At 41.0% G+C, this 17,036-nt stretch overlaps 2 protein-coding genes across 2 annotated transcripts; one reads left to right on the forward strand and one right to left on the reverse strand.

The window, feature by feature from the left end:
- The first annotated feature begins 1,899 nt into the window (after positions 1-1,899).
- On the forward strand, positions 1,900-5,360 carry LOC134333782 (zinc finger protein OZF-like). The gene is made up of 3 exons (XM_063015938.1): positions 1,900-1,925; positions 3,077-3,371; positions 3,842-5,360. Exons 1-3 carry the CDS (start codon positions 1,914-1,916, stop codon positions 5,041-5,043), a joined length of 1,509 nt encoding a protein of 502 aa, XP_062872008.1. The 5' UTR covers positions 1,900-1,913; the 3' UTR covers positions 5,044-5,360.
- A 2,671-nt stretch (positions 5,361-8,031) lies between these two features.
- mcoln3b (mucolipin TRP cation channel 3b) lies at positions 8,032-14,643 on the reverse strand. The gene is made up of 12 exons (XM_063015937.1): positions 14,419-14,643; positions 14,092-14,259; positions 13,756-13,909; positions 13,161-13,242; positions 12,474-12,570; positions 12,121-12,220; positions 11,353-11,465; positions 10,551-10,700; positions 9,781-9,882; positions 9,073-9,195; positions 8,776-8,982; positions 8,032-8,166 (listed from the first exon to the last, which is right to left on the reverse strand). The coding sequence occupies exons 1-12, from the start codon at positions 14,641-14,643 to the stop codon at positions 8,032-8,034; spliced, it is 1,656 nt and encodes a 551-aa protein (XP_062872007.1).
- Between the last annotated feature and the right edge of the window lie 2,393 nt (positions 14,644-17,036).

Genomic DNA, 17,036 nt, shown 5'->3' on the forward strand with positions numbered 1-17,036 from the left:
ATTTTAATGTCATGTTTTACACACTTTGGTAGAAAACTTTGGTTTTACACTGGGTTCGATCCCCAGGTGGGGCGGTCCGGGTCCATTCTGTGTGGAGTTTGCATGTTCTCCCCGTGTCTGTGTGGGTTTACTCCGGGTGCTCCGGTTTCCTCCCACAGTCCAAAGACGTGCAAGTGAGGTGAAATAGAGACACAAAATTGTCCATGACTGTGTTTAATATTAAACTTGTGAAGTGATGAATCTTGTGTAATGAGTAACTACCATTCCTGTCATGAATGCAACCAAAGTGTAAAACATGATGTTAAAATCCTATTAAACAAAACAAAACAAACACACTTTGGTTACATTCATGACAGAAACGGTAGTTACTGGTTACACAAGATTCATCAGTTCACAAGTTTTATGTCAAACACAGTCATGGACAATTTCTTATCTCCAATTCACCTCACTTGTATGTCTTTGGACTGTGGGAGGAAACCGGAGCTCCCGGAGGAAACCCACACAGACACGGGGAGAACATGCAAACTCCACACAGAAAGGACCCAGACCGCTCCACCTGGGGATCGAACGCAGGACCTTCTTGCTGTGAGGTGACAGTGCTACCCACCGAGCCACCGTGCCGCCCAACAACAGTAATAAAACCAATAATAATGATAATTAAAACAACACTAATAAAAATAACAGTAATAATAATAATAACAGTAAACGTAATAATTATTATAGAAATAATAAAGTTAATAGAAATAATAGAAGTAATGACAGCAATCATAATAAAATTAATAATATTACATTTAGGAGACGCTTTTATCCAAAGCGACTTACAGTACTGTGACAGTATACAATCTACATAATTGGGGGTTAAGGGCCTTGCTCAAGGGCCCAACAGTGGCAACCTGGCAGTGGTGAGGCTTGAACCACCAACCTTCTGATTACTGGACTAGTACCTTAACCACTAGGCTACAGCTGCCCTAATAACATTTATATTTTCAGCATTTGGCAGATGCTTTTGTCCAAAGCAACTTCCATTATACAGTTTAAGCAAGGTTAAGGTCCTTGCTTAAGGGCCCAACAGTAGCAACTTGGCAATGGTGGGGTTTGAACCAGCAACCTTCTGGTCCAGTACAACCGCTAGTCTACAACTGCCACAATAATAATAGTAATATAAAAATAATAATAACATTAATAATACCAGTAATAATATTAATAACACTCGTTTTATATTTATATTCGAAAATGTTAATATTAAGTATTTGAACCCCTGTGTTTTTAATAAAGCAGTCACGTGAGTGTGAGTCAGTCACGTGACTCTCTGCACCGTCCTGTTGTGAGGAACAACAGATTCTCCTGCTGGATTTTTAGCTGCTTCAGCTTCACACAATCAGTCCGTTCACATCATGGAAGGTAACGAAGAGATTATCATGCACAGCTATGCTAGAAGGTCTTATGAAGCTCCGGATGAGCAACCAGAACTCGTTACTGAACCTCATTCTGGTATGATGTGTGGAAAAAGCGCTGGAGGATCTGTGCTGAATGAATCGTTGGTAAATGAGTCGGTTCTGAATGAATCGTTGGTAAATGAGTCGGTTCTGAATGAGTCGTTTCTGAATGGTTCGGTGCTGAATGAATCGGTTCTTCTAAACTTTATAGAAGAAACCCTCCGGAGGCTGGCAGCAGTGGAAGCTACTGCTCATGAAAACACACAGTCCATCCAGAGTTTCAGCGTCTCGTTAGAGCTGATTGGTAAGAAGGTGGAAAACTGTGCAAGAAAAAGCCAACATCTGCAGAACCAGGTGGTGCATCTGGAGAAGGAGCATGCTGGACTCCGGGAGAGTTCTGCAAAAACATCAGAACTCCTAAAACAACTGAATATCCAAATCACTGGAGATCTTTCTGAAGCTGACGACCATGTGAGGATGGACATGCAGGTAACTTTCATGCCTTCCTGTCTGGATGGAAAAATCTGGGCCAACAAGTTGGTTTAAACTGTTCAGGTTGACCTGGTTCAATGGTTTAGAGGAATTTGTGATGCTGGTCAGGCTGGAAAACCAGATGCACAGTTTAGGACAGCACCCCATACACTCACCAGTTCACCCACTCACACCTGTGGGCATTTCAGTCAGACATGAGCAGCCTGTCCACTTGTCCACATGTTTTTAAAGATGTTTAGAACATTTAGATCACTGAGAGTGGCCAATGTCACCCAAATCTATAGCCGGCTCTACATAAGCGGTTGTGTAGAGCCCTAAGACCAACAGGGGCCCTTTAGCCACTGATCTTTCTACATATATATCATGGTGTGGCACCTGCTAACACTGAATGTAGGGCAGATATCTATTGCAAGGCACTGCAAAGCCATTTATTTACTCACTCACCTACACCAAGGGTCTAATCTGCTCTTTGCATGTTTTGCGAGGAGCCCAGGTAAAAACCAAGGGAGAACAAACCAAACTCACAGACAGGTAACCAAAGGAGAGGTTTGAACCTATGTATAATTAAAATCAGACTCATTTATATATATTTAAAAATATATCTTTAATGATTACCAGAATTGCTGTGGGTCTGGTGCCAACTGGTAAATGGGTAACAATAGTAACAATATCAGTTCCAAATGTTTAGCTGAATGGGCACAAATGCCCACAGACATGCTTGAAAGTCTTGTAAGCCTTCTCAGAAGAGTCTAAGAAGATCACATAGAGGACACTATTTTAATACCATTAGTTATTGAAATGGGACGTACAACGAGCTCATGTTCAGGTGTTCAAATACTTTTGACCGTATTGTGTATGAAAGTTGAGACAGATTGGCAGCCGGTCCAGGGTGTATTCCTATCTTACGCCTGGAGGTGGATGGTGCCAGACCCACTGAGACCCTGATCAGGTGATCAGATAAGAAGTGAAGATCATAAAATCAAAGTAACAGCTAATGTCTGGTTATATACGGTAATAACGATACTGTGCAGAAGTATCCGTCAGTAAAATTAAAAGATTGATGACAGTCTCACACAATTACACTTGAATTTCTTCTGTTAGGTTTGAGCGTTTGCAGTTTCGATGAATTCTTGTTATTTGATATTTAGGTTCAGACTCAGTCCAACAGAAGCCGGAACAACAAAACCAAGCAAACACAAGAACACCAGGACCTCAGTTTACCGGCTCACATCGTAACAGTAAAAATAGAAGACGAAGATAACAATCCCCACTGCAGAGACGGCCAGGAAGATGAAGACGACAGCACCAAAAGTGATGGGAGAGATACTGGAGATGAAGACAGTGAGGACGATAGCAGCACCGAAAGTAGTGAGGAAGACAGCAGGGACAAAGATGATGACACCGAGGAAGACACTAAAGAGGAAGCGAAGGAAAAACTAAATGGTAATAAATTGAATTTCATTTTTCATTTGCCTCGACCTCTGTATCCTGTTTAGGGTCAAGATGGGTCCGGTTTCACAGGAAACACTGGACTCGAGACAGGAAAACTCTGCACGAGGCGCCAATCCATCACAGGGCTTTGGCCAGCCTGATAGCACAGCTGAGATTAGAGCCTGGTGGTGGGCTAGCATAACAGACCTCTGCGCCACCCAGATCTGTGTAAAAATAATACACATGGTGGGCAAAATATCGGAAACATAATATTCATTCTCTGAATTATGACAGCGCATCACAATCTGCAAACGCTGGACGTCATGGAGACATATGCACGTTTGACTGAATGGGCACAAATTCCCACAGACATGTGGAAAATACTTTTGGCCATATAGTGTATGTAAACCTCAAACCTTTGCATACAGCTGTATTGTATCGCTGAAATAATCTTTTCCGTTGTGTTTTGTTGATTCCTGTAGAGTTTATTGAAGTCCCGATCAAATCTGAAGAGTTTACAGAGAACAGCAATGAATACCAAGAATCCCAGAGCAACCAGGAAGGCAGTGGGCACCAGCACCAGTGCCTCCTCTGTGGAAAGAGCTTCTTGCGAAGTTTTCACCTGAGAGCTCACCAGATGACCCATACAGGAGAAAAACCTTACTGCTGCTCGGAGTGCGGCAGGAGTTTCACTCAGTTAACCAACCTGAAGACTCACCTGAGGATCCATACTGGAGAAAAACCGTACCGGTGCTCCGACTGCGGCAGGACGTTCGCCCATTCGGCCTCCTACATAAGTCACCAGAGGGTTCACACGGGAGAGAAACCGTATCACTGCTCCCACTGTGGAAAGCGTTTCAGTCAGCAAGTCAATTTAAAGACTCACCAGAGGATCCACACGGGAGAAAAACCGTACCGGTGCACGGACTGCGGCAAGACGTACGCTCATTTATCCACCCTCATAAGTCACCAGAGGGTTCACACGGGAGAGAAACCGTATCACTGCTCACACTGTGGAAAGCGCTTTAGTCAGTCGATCAATCTGAAAACTCACCTGAGAATCCACACGGGAGAAAAACCGTACCGGTGCTCGGACTGTGGCAGGACGTTCGCTCATTTATCCACCTTTATAAATCACCAGAGGGTTCATACGGGAGAAAAACCATACCAATGCTCCCACTGTGGAAAGCGTTTCAGTCAGCAGATCAATTTAAAGACTCACCAGAGGATCCACACGGGAGAAAAACCGTACCGGTGCTCCGACTGCGGGAAAGAATATTCACATCTAACAACATTTCTGAATCACCAGAGGATTCATACTGGAGAGAAACCGTATCGCTGCTCCCACTGTGGTTTGAGCTTTTCTCGTTCAAGCACCTTAAACAATCATCTGAAGACTCATACTGGAGAAGGGACGTATCGCAGCTCGGACCATGGAGGGAACAGTAATCAGGCTGGATGCTTGAGGGAACATAAAAAGGTTCACGCTGGAGAGAAACCTCATCGCTGTTCTCAATGTGAGAAAAGTTTTGCTAGTGTTCAACTCCTGAGGGAACATCAGAGAATTCATACTGGATTAAAACCTTATCACTGCAGTCTGGGTGGACAGACTTTTACTCCATCTGGATACTTGAAGGGACAGAAGATCGTTCACACCAAGAAGAAACGTCATCACCGCTCGTAGCTCCGGGAGCTCCGGTTTCCTCCCACAGTCCAAAGACGTGCATGTGAGGTGAATTGGAGATACAAAATTGTCCATGACTGTGTTTGATATTAAACTTGTGAACTGATGAATCTTGTGTAACCAGTAACTGTCCTGTCATGAATGTAACTCAAGTGTGTAAATCATGACGAGGTGACATGGTAAACCGTTTGTAACCCAAGGGTCCACTGTAATTGTTTATCTATAGGGAACGTGGTGGTGAGATTTTAATGTTTGGGACAGACTGAAATTTCTTCTATTAATTTAACTGCAAATAAAAATCTGGTTTGTTAAAAAAATCTCTCGAGACATGAAATCTAAATTTTTTTGGCCCGAGAGCTTGTTGTACATCCCATTTCAAAGTCTGAGCCATTGATGTGGAGTTTCCCCCTGAAGAAGGCTTCCCACAAGGTTTTAAAGTGTGTCTGTGAGGAATTGTGCCCATTTAGTCCAAAGGGCATTTGAGAGACTTACTGGAAAATATGAGTGTAAACGGTACAAATTGTCCACATATAACAAATATTTATTAATAATACTGATTATATTCAGGACTGCAGATGATTCAAGTACATGTACACATTTTTACAGTAACATTAATATACAGCCTGTCTAACAAAAGGCTATTTAATAATCCACGTAAACCCTGATGCCTTTGTTTTTGGATGCCGTTACTGTTCCACGTTAACATTCCAGTCTCTCAGTCAAGTCACTTGGCCTGAAACAGAAAACCGCAGTTAGTTTAATGCTAATGAATCACTATAAAACATTGTTGTATAAACTTTAAACATCATTTTTGCTCAAAGTTACAAACAATAAAAATGGCTCTTCATTTATAATCAGATTATCTTCATTTGCATCAAAATTTTTGGCCTAACATTAATCATTTCTGAAATATAAGTTGGTTTTGTGGTGCAGGGATGACAAAGTAAAAAATTAAGCTAGCCCACGACAGCAGGGGTCCAGGGTTTGACTAATCAGCGATGCTATCAGCCAGTCAGACATCTACATACAGTGGTGTTCAAAAAAATAGCAGTCCAACACCATTAACCTGATGAATCACTGTTTTTAGTAGAAATGCTATTTCTACATAGCAAATAATTTACTTGAAAGTGTAGTAGAGTAATGAAAACAAAACAAACCCAACAATTAGGACATGCATGCCACTCATTCTGAGTAATTGAAGCATTGATTGAAAGGGGGTTGTTCAAAATAATAGCAGTGAGGAGTTCAATTGGTGAAATCATTCATTCTGCAGAAGAACGGGTGTCAAATTTGGCCCTTATTTAAGGTAGGAGGGGGGCAAATGTTGCACAGCTTGGTCATAGCGCGTTTCCTTTTGAAATACTGGGTAAAATGGGTTGTTCCAGACATTGTTCTGATGAACAGCGTACTTTGATTAAAAAGGGAAAAGCATACAGAGAAGTGCAGCAAATTATTGGCTGCTCAGCTAAAATGATCTCAAATGCCTTGAAGTGACAACCAAAACCTGAAAGACGCAGAAGGAAGCGTGGAACTACTGTTCAAATGGATCGAAGAATAGCCAAAATGGCAAATACTCAGCCAATGATCACCTCCAGAAAGAATTAGGAACATCTGAAGTTACCAGTGAGTACAGAAGATGATTAAGTGAAGCCAATTTACCAGCAAGAACTCCTTGCAAAGTCCCGTTGTTAAGATAAAGACGTCCTGAATGGGTTCAAATTTGCCAAGAAACACATTGACTGGTCCAAAGAGAAACGGCTCAACATTTTGTGGACTGGTGAAAGCAAAATTGTTCTTTTTGGGTCTAGTGGCCCAGTATGTCAGACGACCCTCGAGCACTGAATTCAAGCCAAAGTTCACTGTGAAGACAGTAAAGCATAATGGTACAAAATGATGATATGAGGATGTTTATCATACCGTGGTGTTACGCCTATTTATCACATACGAGGGATCATGGATCAGTTTAAATATATCAGAATACTTGGAGATCATTTTGCCCTATGTCGAAGAAGAAATGTCCTTAAAATTGGTGTTTCAACATGACAATGACCCAAAACATCTTGGTTACAGACAAACAAGATTGAGGTAATAGAGTGACCAGCACAATCCCCTGACTTCAATCCCAGAGAGAACTTGTGGGCTGACATCTGAAACGTGTTTTTTTGAGGAAAAACCCAAAATTGCAGAAGAACTGTGGAATGTAGTGTAATCATCCTGGACTGGAATACCTGTTCAGAGGTGCCAGAAGTTGATCGACTCCATGCAACACAGATCTCAGAAACAATTGTTTTGCCACTAAATATTAGTTCAGTAATTTAAAGTAAAGTAAAACCTCAAACATTTTTTCATGTTATAGATAATTTTTTTGAGTTTTTAATGAAAAATGCTGGCACTGCTATTTTATTGAACAGCCTAATATTCATTTTTCTTAACTTTCTGTAAAGGATGAACACAAACTGGCAAAATGTTGTTAATGTTTTGATTTAGAATTGAAAGTGTAGTATTTTCAGTGCGTTTGCATTTATGGAAATAAAAGTTATTATAATGATTTTGTGCTTTATTCACTTTTTTAAAATCACTGCTATTTTTTTTTAACACTACTGTACAGACATGATTGGCCATGGTTGGGGGGGCATCCTGTCTGGAGTGTGTTACTACATTGCGTCTATTTATTCCAGAAAAGCTGGAGCCACAGTGACCCTGACCAGGATAAAGCAGTGGTAAAACATGATAAATGGGTTTAGGGGGTTTTAGTTGTCATGATTGGGTAATGGGTCTGGTAATATAAGAATCCAAAATCTATTAATGCATTTTCACAGAGAATGAGAGAGAGAGGCTAATTGGACAATATCTTCAATACCTTCAACATATTTAATGGCTTAGATTTGTTTAGGAAACCAATGATAAATGACTATACAGGTTAATTATGGGTGCTTTTTTGTTACTTATATGTGTAAATGCACCAAACGTTTCCTCTAAAGTAAACATTTACCTGCGAGAGCAGCAGAAAAGGCAGGTAGAAGATTTGTCATCTACACGGTAGCAGCCAGAGTTCGGGTGATCTTTACACTCAGAAATAAAAGCCTGGAGCTCAGACACAGGATCTCCATCACACTGCTGCTGCTAAAAAAACAAACAAAAAAAATTACGTTTTCACTTCTACAAGCTTTCGGTAAGTTATAATGATACATTTACATTTTCTCCATCTTTATCTCCCAATTTTGTTATTTTCAATTTCCGATTGAGGCCACTTGCACACCCCCTGATCTGATCAAGAAGAGCCAGATCACCACACGCCCCCTCCAACACGTGTCCAATCTGCGGCCACTTCTCATCACCTGCCTGTGTTTGGTTTCCACACACAGACATATTGTGTACAGACGCTAAGCTCCATGAGACCCCCAACACACACGCACACAATTGTGCAGGTGCCCGGACCAGTGCTGGAGATTGTATATTTTAGCAGCAAAGGAAAAAGACCCAGTCTGACCTTCCCTACATCAAACATGGCCAGTTGTGTTTGTGTGAACACCAAGCCAGGTTGGCGACTCTGCTGAGTTTGAACACTTTAATACTGTCCAATATCCAATATACTTCAAGTGCCCCTAGCTTTTCATTTAAAAAAAATTTCAAATTGAACATGAGGAACTCAGTAAATGAATGAAAAACATTAATACTAGCTTCTCATAAGCATTAATCCAAGCTCAGATGTTCAAGCCTCAAGTTCTTTACCTTGATGGTCTCGTATGTGTCTGTGATCAGGGTGATGAAGAGGCTGAGCACCATGTAGATGAAGAGCGAGACGAATGTGTAGAGGTAGACGCGGCTGAACAACCACACCAGGTAGCTCTTCTGCTGCATGTACTTAAACGTGGCAAACATGTCATCGCCGTTGATCAAGGAAAACAAGCACTCGGACACCGTGTTCAGTGTGCGGAACTGCAAGCGAGACAGAGAGTGATGTCCATTTTTCATCTAGAGTTCTATTTAAAAGCCACGTTGCCAGATTTGGACATCGAGAGTACTTGCCTTCTCATGGTAGGGTCCGAGTACGATCCAGCCACAGAAGCAGTATCCCAGGTAGATCAAACCAGCACAGCAGCAGAAGCGGATCACATTAGGGAAGGCCGCTCTCAAAGTGATAATCAAGATCTGGAAAAATAACCAAAAATATGTGGACACCGGACCATGAGCTTACAGAACATATTATTTCGACGTGACTAGAACTGACACAACTCTATTTTAAAGTCCATTTGTGCCCATTTAGTCAACATAAGCTCATTAGTGAGCTCAGGCCTGGCTCATGATCAACATTCCAATTCATCCTAAAGGTTTTAAATGGGGTTGAGGTCAGGGCTTTTTGATTCCTCCACATCAAACTTCTTAAAAATCATTTAATTACTATGTGAGGTCTTTATGGACCCTTAACTAAAAATGAGATGTGCATCATTTCACAACAATATTTTCAATAATCTTGTACTGTCCTTCTATGGGTGTTTATTTGAGTAGAAATCGGTCCTATTCATCAGAAGGTTTATGAACATCTGCACATTTTAATTCATAAACTGTCCAATGTTCTTTCAAAATGTTCAGATTCATCATAAATATAACAGAAATAAAATCAGACATTTTGCCAAGTCAATGCAAGCGCCTACCGCAACCCTGATCAGAATTAAACTGTTAGTGAAAATGAATGAACAATAAAACATAAGCTTTACTCTCAGTCTCAAGACTTACGTTGTATTTTTTGAAGTAACCCATGTAGCGCAAAACTCCGATCCACACCAGCATGGTGCCGGTACCCAGGAGGATGCTGCAGATATCGTAACTGGTCAGAGCCTGTGAAAAACAAACATCAATGTAGAATCAGTATTAATACACTGTATGGCCAAAAGTATTTGGACACCTGACCGTGAGCTTGTAGGACATCCCAGTTTATCTAGAAAAGCTGCTCTTCCGAGAAGGCTTCTCACAATAAGGCTTCTTTAGAGGATTTTATTTAAAGCATCTAAAAAACAAACTTCTTAAACTTTAATCCCATCAGAGAAAAAGTCTGGCCTGGCGACAGTGACAGTAAAATTGATATATTTATTTCACACCAGATAGACTAATGGACAAATCTGGAATGATCCTGGTCATAAGTATCTAGACAGAAGCTGCAAATGAGGAAGTGGAACCCCCTTTAAAACCTTTTGACTAATATGTTTTTACCAGGATCTAAATTAGGGTGAGTCTGGCATCATCTTGAAAACACTAAGAGCAAGACAGGAATACAACCCGTACACGGCATCAGTCCATCGCTGGGCATCACTCAATAACACTTAAACGACTGATCCACCTTTCTCATGTTCTCGAAAGGTGGGTGGAAAGAACAAATAAAACTCCTCAAACAACGACCAGACACAAGGATCAAACCCAGGTCCCAAAGACCCATGTCACTGTGTGCACCTACTTTACCAGCTGATCCAGCAGCTTCACCAAGATCCAGACAAACAATAGAGTCGAACCTTGAGCTGGATGGCGATTTTGAGCACTGAGCCGGTGATGGTGAGGACGTCACTGATGATGATGAGAATGTACCAGCCATTAATGAACTCCATTCTGTCAGAGCAGGAGACCTGCTTCCCATAATGCTTCAGGAAGAAGGCTGTGTATTCCTGTAATGAAAGAAATAAACACAGGAACATTGGTGAACTACGGCGTCCCTTAGGGGTCACTAACGACCGAAAATATGTGAAGAGCAAAATCTGTACCCACGGTTTAGTAATCCGTACTCTCAGTTTATAAAGTGCACCCACGGATTTGTTAACTGTTCCCTCAACTTAGCAAAACAGTGCTCACGGTTTTGTAAATCGTACTCTCAAATTTAAAATCTGTGACCTTCATAAACAGCTGGTTCTTCTAAGATTTCAGTGAAACCGTGGCCACATATGTCCATATAATACCCAAATAATTAATGATAAATATAAATAAATGTATTACTGCTTATGTATTTATTAATGAGTCAGATATAACCACCATGTGAACCTTACAATTGGTGACACGTTTTAAAAAGATGATATGATTAATGCAGGGGCATCGTAGTTGAGGGTACAGTTTATAAATCTGTAGGTACAGTTTTGCTACATTGTGGGTACACTTTATAAACTGAGAGTACAGACTGTGGGTACGGATTTTGCTTTTGACATATTTTTTCTCGTTAGTGACCCCTAAGGGGCTCCGTAGTGAACCTTTGACCATCAGGATCAGATTTTTCTGCTGCATGTATGTGGACTTTAGAAGACGTCAGTGGTGGGTTTGGATACTCACGAACTGCAGTTGAACGCCGGTGCTCACTGAGCGCGTGCAGAGCACCAGGGACGCCAGGCAGGTCAGAATGATCACAACGTCAAACAGCACAGTGTAGTAGATGTTCTTAGGAGCTGTTGTAGAAAAAAATGTCACAGCGGTTGAAGGGAAAGTGCAGACGAAGTTACGTCTTTAAGAGCTTAGGTCATTTGGAAGGTCATTCAGTATCTCTCAACTGCTGTTCATGTGACCCTGACAATCAATGAGCCAATGGTTTTATGTTTATTTCTTTCTTGTGATTGCTGCTAATCACACAAAGAAAAAGAAAATTAAATGATTCTATCTGAAATAAAAGTAAAATGATTCTAATCATTCCAGCACAGAAGAACAACAGTTGTAAAAATTAATAAATAAAAAAATTGGGCATGAGTTTCTGTCTGGGCACTGAAGTAAATTTTCTTTCAGCAGTAAGAAAGCCTTTGATACACTAGATAAACAAAAATATTGGGACACCTGAGCATGAGTTTGTTGGACGTCCCATTCATTTGTAGCTTTAATATCGTCCACTCTTCTGGAAAGCCTTTCTACAAGATTTTGGAGTGTGACATGACCAACTGTGTCTGCTGAGCGCCCAGCCAGGCCGGCAGCAGCGATTTGCTTTTCTTAATAACTGGTGTACTTAGTGATCAGAGAATGTCAACACTATGTACAGTGTTGAAACAGAACAATTCAGTGTGTGTGTGTGCGTGTGTGTGTGTGTGCATGAAAATCACAGGATTTAACACTCACAAGCCCCTGTGACTTTCCAGTCTCGACACTCGTTGATGTCCACATCATTGTCCAGGTCCACTGTGATCCGGCCGCTGTGGGCTCGATTATTGAAGGTGATCTGTTCCAAAGAGAAGTTAAACAGAAGTATATGGACTAAAAAATAAACCCAAACATTAAAAGCATTTCAGTAGGAGTACATTTTCTAATGTAAACAAACCAAGACAAATTAGGAACCAAAATAAGGAAGTTTGTTGTTTATTTATATCTCTCTGTATGGAACATTTCTCCCACCACACACAACCTAAAACAGGAAGTCTGGAGTGAGACTTGGTTGTGTGTTGAATAGAAAGAAACTAAAGTATCATGGGTACCGTGATGCTGAAGTCGTAACAGTCAGGAAGCTCGTGGTACTGAACCGTCTGCAGATTAATGGCTTTCAGAGTGAAGTAAACATTCACCTCCAGCAGCCTAAAACACAAAACAACATAAATGATGGTTGGAAGAGTCAAGATGGATCAAACCCAAGGGTGCATCAGCCCAACAGCTCGAAATTCGACATCATCTCCAGATTTACTGAATTTAATACCTCATTATCCTGATTCATGTTAAAAAGTAATTAAAAAATTGGTTTGTATGAGCTCTGTGTGGAATCCAATCACTGGAATGTGATAAGAAGCGGCGACAGATTGGACACGCGTTAGAGGAGGTATGTGGTGATCCGGCTCTACTTGATCAGATCTAGGGTTGTGCAAGTGGCAGTGTATTCACAATCGGGAACTGGAAATGACCAAATTGGGAGATAAACAACAAAATTGATTTTGCCCAAATAAGACCACACCCAAGCACTCAGGGTAATCTACAGACATGACTGGCTCTGTCTGACCAATTGGATTCAATGGATTCTGGCCAATGATTCCAGGGAAGCTTGACCCACCGTGACCCTGACCAGTATAATCTGTGGTACAACATTAATATGAAACAAACGGCCACACCCCAAAACATATTACAAAACAACACTTAGATTGTGGTCACTGCCAGTATAAGCTCTAAACATTTACCGTTTGAACTGTAGTGTGAAGTTGGACAGGTTCGGCTCCTCCGCAGTAGATGAGGGCTGGACTGGGTAAATCTTAAGGCATTCTGGCAATTATATTCACAGAATGAGATTTTAATATTGGGTTATTATAGTGTCAGCAACTACTACCATATAGCTGGACTTTGTGGGTATACAATGACAAACTGATGAGGTGGAGGGGGGTTAAGTGAATACTAACATTGACTGGTCTGACCTGCCATGAGTGTAGCAGGTGCAGCAATGTTGTTAGTCCTGTTTACACTCACTGGCATCTTTATTAGGAACACCTACCCTATTAGCGCTGGTTGTAGGTGGACAGTTAGGTACACAGTGTATGTTCATCTACGTCTCGTCTTTTATCAGTGGACACTGAGCACTGGACAGGACACTGTTTTCCTGTCGGCACTGACACGTGTTTAAAAATCCCAACAACACTGCTGGACCTGATACACACATCTGATCAGTGAGGGTTCCATGATGGATCCTTTTATGGTGATTGTAAACCCACAAAGTACAACTGTGTGATAGGATCGTGAATGAATCAGAGCCAGTGAATTAGAGAATAGTGACAGTTTTACCTTCTTCCACCTGGGTGTCGATCTCGAACGTCTCGTTACCTGGCGAAATGCTTCCGTTGTGGTAAAACTGCTGGCAGATGAGCAGAGGAGTGTACAGACGCCCCTCCTTCTCATACGCATGGTTCCCTACAGTTATGTTCTGCAAGCTCAGGAACTACAACAAGATCATGACAATTAGCTGAAAGGTTTGAAATTGGTTTTGTTTTTTCATGTTTATTAGAAAAACAATGATATATTTACAGGTATTTGGAACTTCTGCAACTGAGTGTTAAGAGCCTTGCTCATAGGTCCAACAGTGGCAACCTTCCGATTACAAGTCTTTACCACTGTGCTCACCTGTACTACAATATGTGAGAGGTGTGCGTAGACCTCATGCTGAGTGTAGACAGCGTAGACTTTAGTGCTGTGACTGGCAAAGTCCTTCAAAAACAAGTTCTTGAAGGCCATCAGGTTCTCCTCCTTAAACGTCACGACCATCTGATTACTCAGACCAAAAGATACCAGCTGAGGAGAGACAAGAGTTAAACCTCATCAAAATGAAGAAATTAATTGCTACATGAAAGGACAAGGGTGCTCAGGTATGTTGCCTTGTTAGACTGCTGTGCCACCTGAGCACCCTTGTAACGCACAGTTTCAGACATAACAGACACAGATATCTCCTACCTGAATGGTGATGACGGCAATCTTGATGATCTGCAGCATCAGTTTCCAAGGCTTCCTGCCACGAGCTCGGTACTTCTCACACGGGTTCATGAAGAAGTATTTGAGCTTCCGCCTGAAGCCCTCCACCTCCTGCTGCCCCTGTTGAGCCAGCGTCTCCGCCCACACAGAGCCACCATTACAGTTAAAATCGTTAAAGGCCAGATAAGAAGATCCTGAGTCATCCATAGCTGGGAACACAAACCACGCAGATCACAGCAATTACATCAAGCTAAAAATCATACCTAAAATGTATTATCAGATCTGTGACATTGATTTTTTTCATATTACAAGATCCTAAAGTTTAGTGGGAAGCATCCACAAGAGCACCAATCGCATTTTAGAATATTAAAACTTTTAAAGTGCGCTTGGGTACTAGACTAGACTAGAATGATCCATTGTGGCAATCCCTAAATACAAAAGGAGCCAAAAACAGTAGACATGTCGTCTAGTCCAACCCCCAAAGTACTGGCAACCTTTGCCTCATGCACGACATCCATGCTGTCCAAAAAGTATTTCTCCAGCACTTCTGCAGAAGCCTTGACCAGACATTAGGAGTCTCAACTGAAGCGGTAATGAGGTGATATGCCATCCGGCCATTCTTCCTTTAGACACATGGGATGTCCAACAGTCTCATGGTCCAGTGTCCACATATTTTGGCTACATGAGTATGGGTATTTATCTACCAGGCAAAAAAACAAAGACTTTTGAATGGTATGTTCTTAATGCACTTAATGTTGTTCTTAATGCACTTAATGTTCTTAAGTGTAGCCTACAGTCTTTAAGATGCATTAGGAGCTTAGAATTTATCATGAGACTGGCTAGTATGCATAACAACATGGATAACAACATAGATAACAACATGGATAACAACATGGATAACAACATGGATAACAACATGGATAACAACATGGATAACAACATGGATAACAACATGGATAACAACATGATCAAAGCCCTGGCTTGTTCCCAACAACTTAAAAGCCGAAGCATTGGTTTAGAAATATTGTTATGAATATTGTTTATCATACAAATGTCTGCTAAAATGGTTATTTTGCCAATATTGCTCATCACTGGCAAGTATTACTGACCGTAAATAACCACCACCACGTGTTTGAATAAACAAAGCCATGAGCAGTCATGATGACAAATTATTTCTCATTTTTTCCAGCTGATGTCACGTTACTTGTGTTACCTCCTTTACTAACTGTTAACCAAAGTCACTGTGACTGGATTGATAATTCTCAAACTTTGCATCCACTGGAACACAACCGTGTACACAAGCAGATCTTACAGACCCCATAATACAGGGAACACACTACAGAACTAAAGGCTGCACATCCATCCATACAGACCAGCTGCAGACCAGAAGTTACTGGCCACAGTATAAAAACACAGAGTAAACATGACAAATCATACCAAACATTTCTAGCTGTAATAGTCACATAAGCTAATCAATATTCTTTTCTCTGAGGTAGAGGTTGCAGTCTTTAAGATATTGAGTTGAAGTCTGAATGAGAACTTGATCGAAGAGCAGAAAACCAGCAAGATGTAACCAGTCTTAGAAAGTATTCAGCCCCTACATCATTCAACCAAAGACACCAGAGCAAGAAATGAACTATAAGCAGTTCTGAGTTCAGACTGAGTTCACCAACCTGCCTGCATGTTAATGATGAAAGGTGCCCTGAAAGATTATTTCCATGTCATATGATCTTCAGGTTCACACTTCACATGTCACCTGATGCACAGGTTTACAACACATACTGTATGTCACGGTAATAAACCTGAGAACTGTGTAAACATGAAACTGTGTAAACTGTGTCCCAATGAACACACAGACATCAAATCTTCTAAAACCAGGACATCCTGAAAACTAATTGAGGATAAACAACAGGTGCATTTTATATATTATTTGCAACTTATATAGCAAGCATAAGGTATATTTAAGCTACTGAATATAGAACAGAAACCAAGTAATTTAAGCCTGGCTGGCCAAACACGTTTGGTCATTCGATAGTCATTGTTTGTTTTGTTTATTAGGATTTTAACGTCACGTTTTACACTTTGGTCACATTCATGGCAGTTACATTCAATGGTAGTTACTCATTACACAAGATTCATCAGTTCACAAGGTTATATCGAACAGTCTTGGACAATTTAGTGTCTCCAATTCACCTCACTTGCACGTCTTTGGACAGTGGGAGGAAACCGGAGCAACAGGAGGAAACCCACATGGACACAGAGTGAACATGCAAACTCCACACAGAAAGGACCCCGACCGCCCCCGAGAGTCATTGAAGAATACCTGAAAAAAATTATATTTCCCAGACTGGCTTTTTACTGATTGCTACTAATTACTGGTTATGCCAAAGACGTAATTGGTCCACTTTTCCTTCTGTTTTTTTTTTTTTTTTACTTTACAACAATGCATTATCCATTCCTGCTATTAAATATGTTGGATGTATTTGTGAACTTATTTCAAACACAGAATTTGATAAGGGGTGTCTACACTTGATCACAGTACAGTACATGCCTCATCAAAGTCGATGAGAACTATTACATACTCAAAGTTAAAAAGGAAT

The sequence above is a fragment of the Trichomycterus rosablanca genome, chromosome 19 (genome assembly GCF_030014385.1).
Source record: "Trichomycterus rosablanca isolate fTriRos1 chromosome 19, fTriRos1.hap1, whole genome shotgun sequence".
In the NCBI taxonomy this organism is placed as follows: Eukaryota; Metazoa; Chordata; class Actinopteri; order Siluriformes; family Trichomycteridae; genus Trichomycterus; species Trichomycterus rosablanca.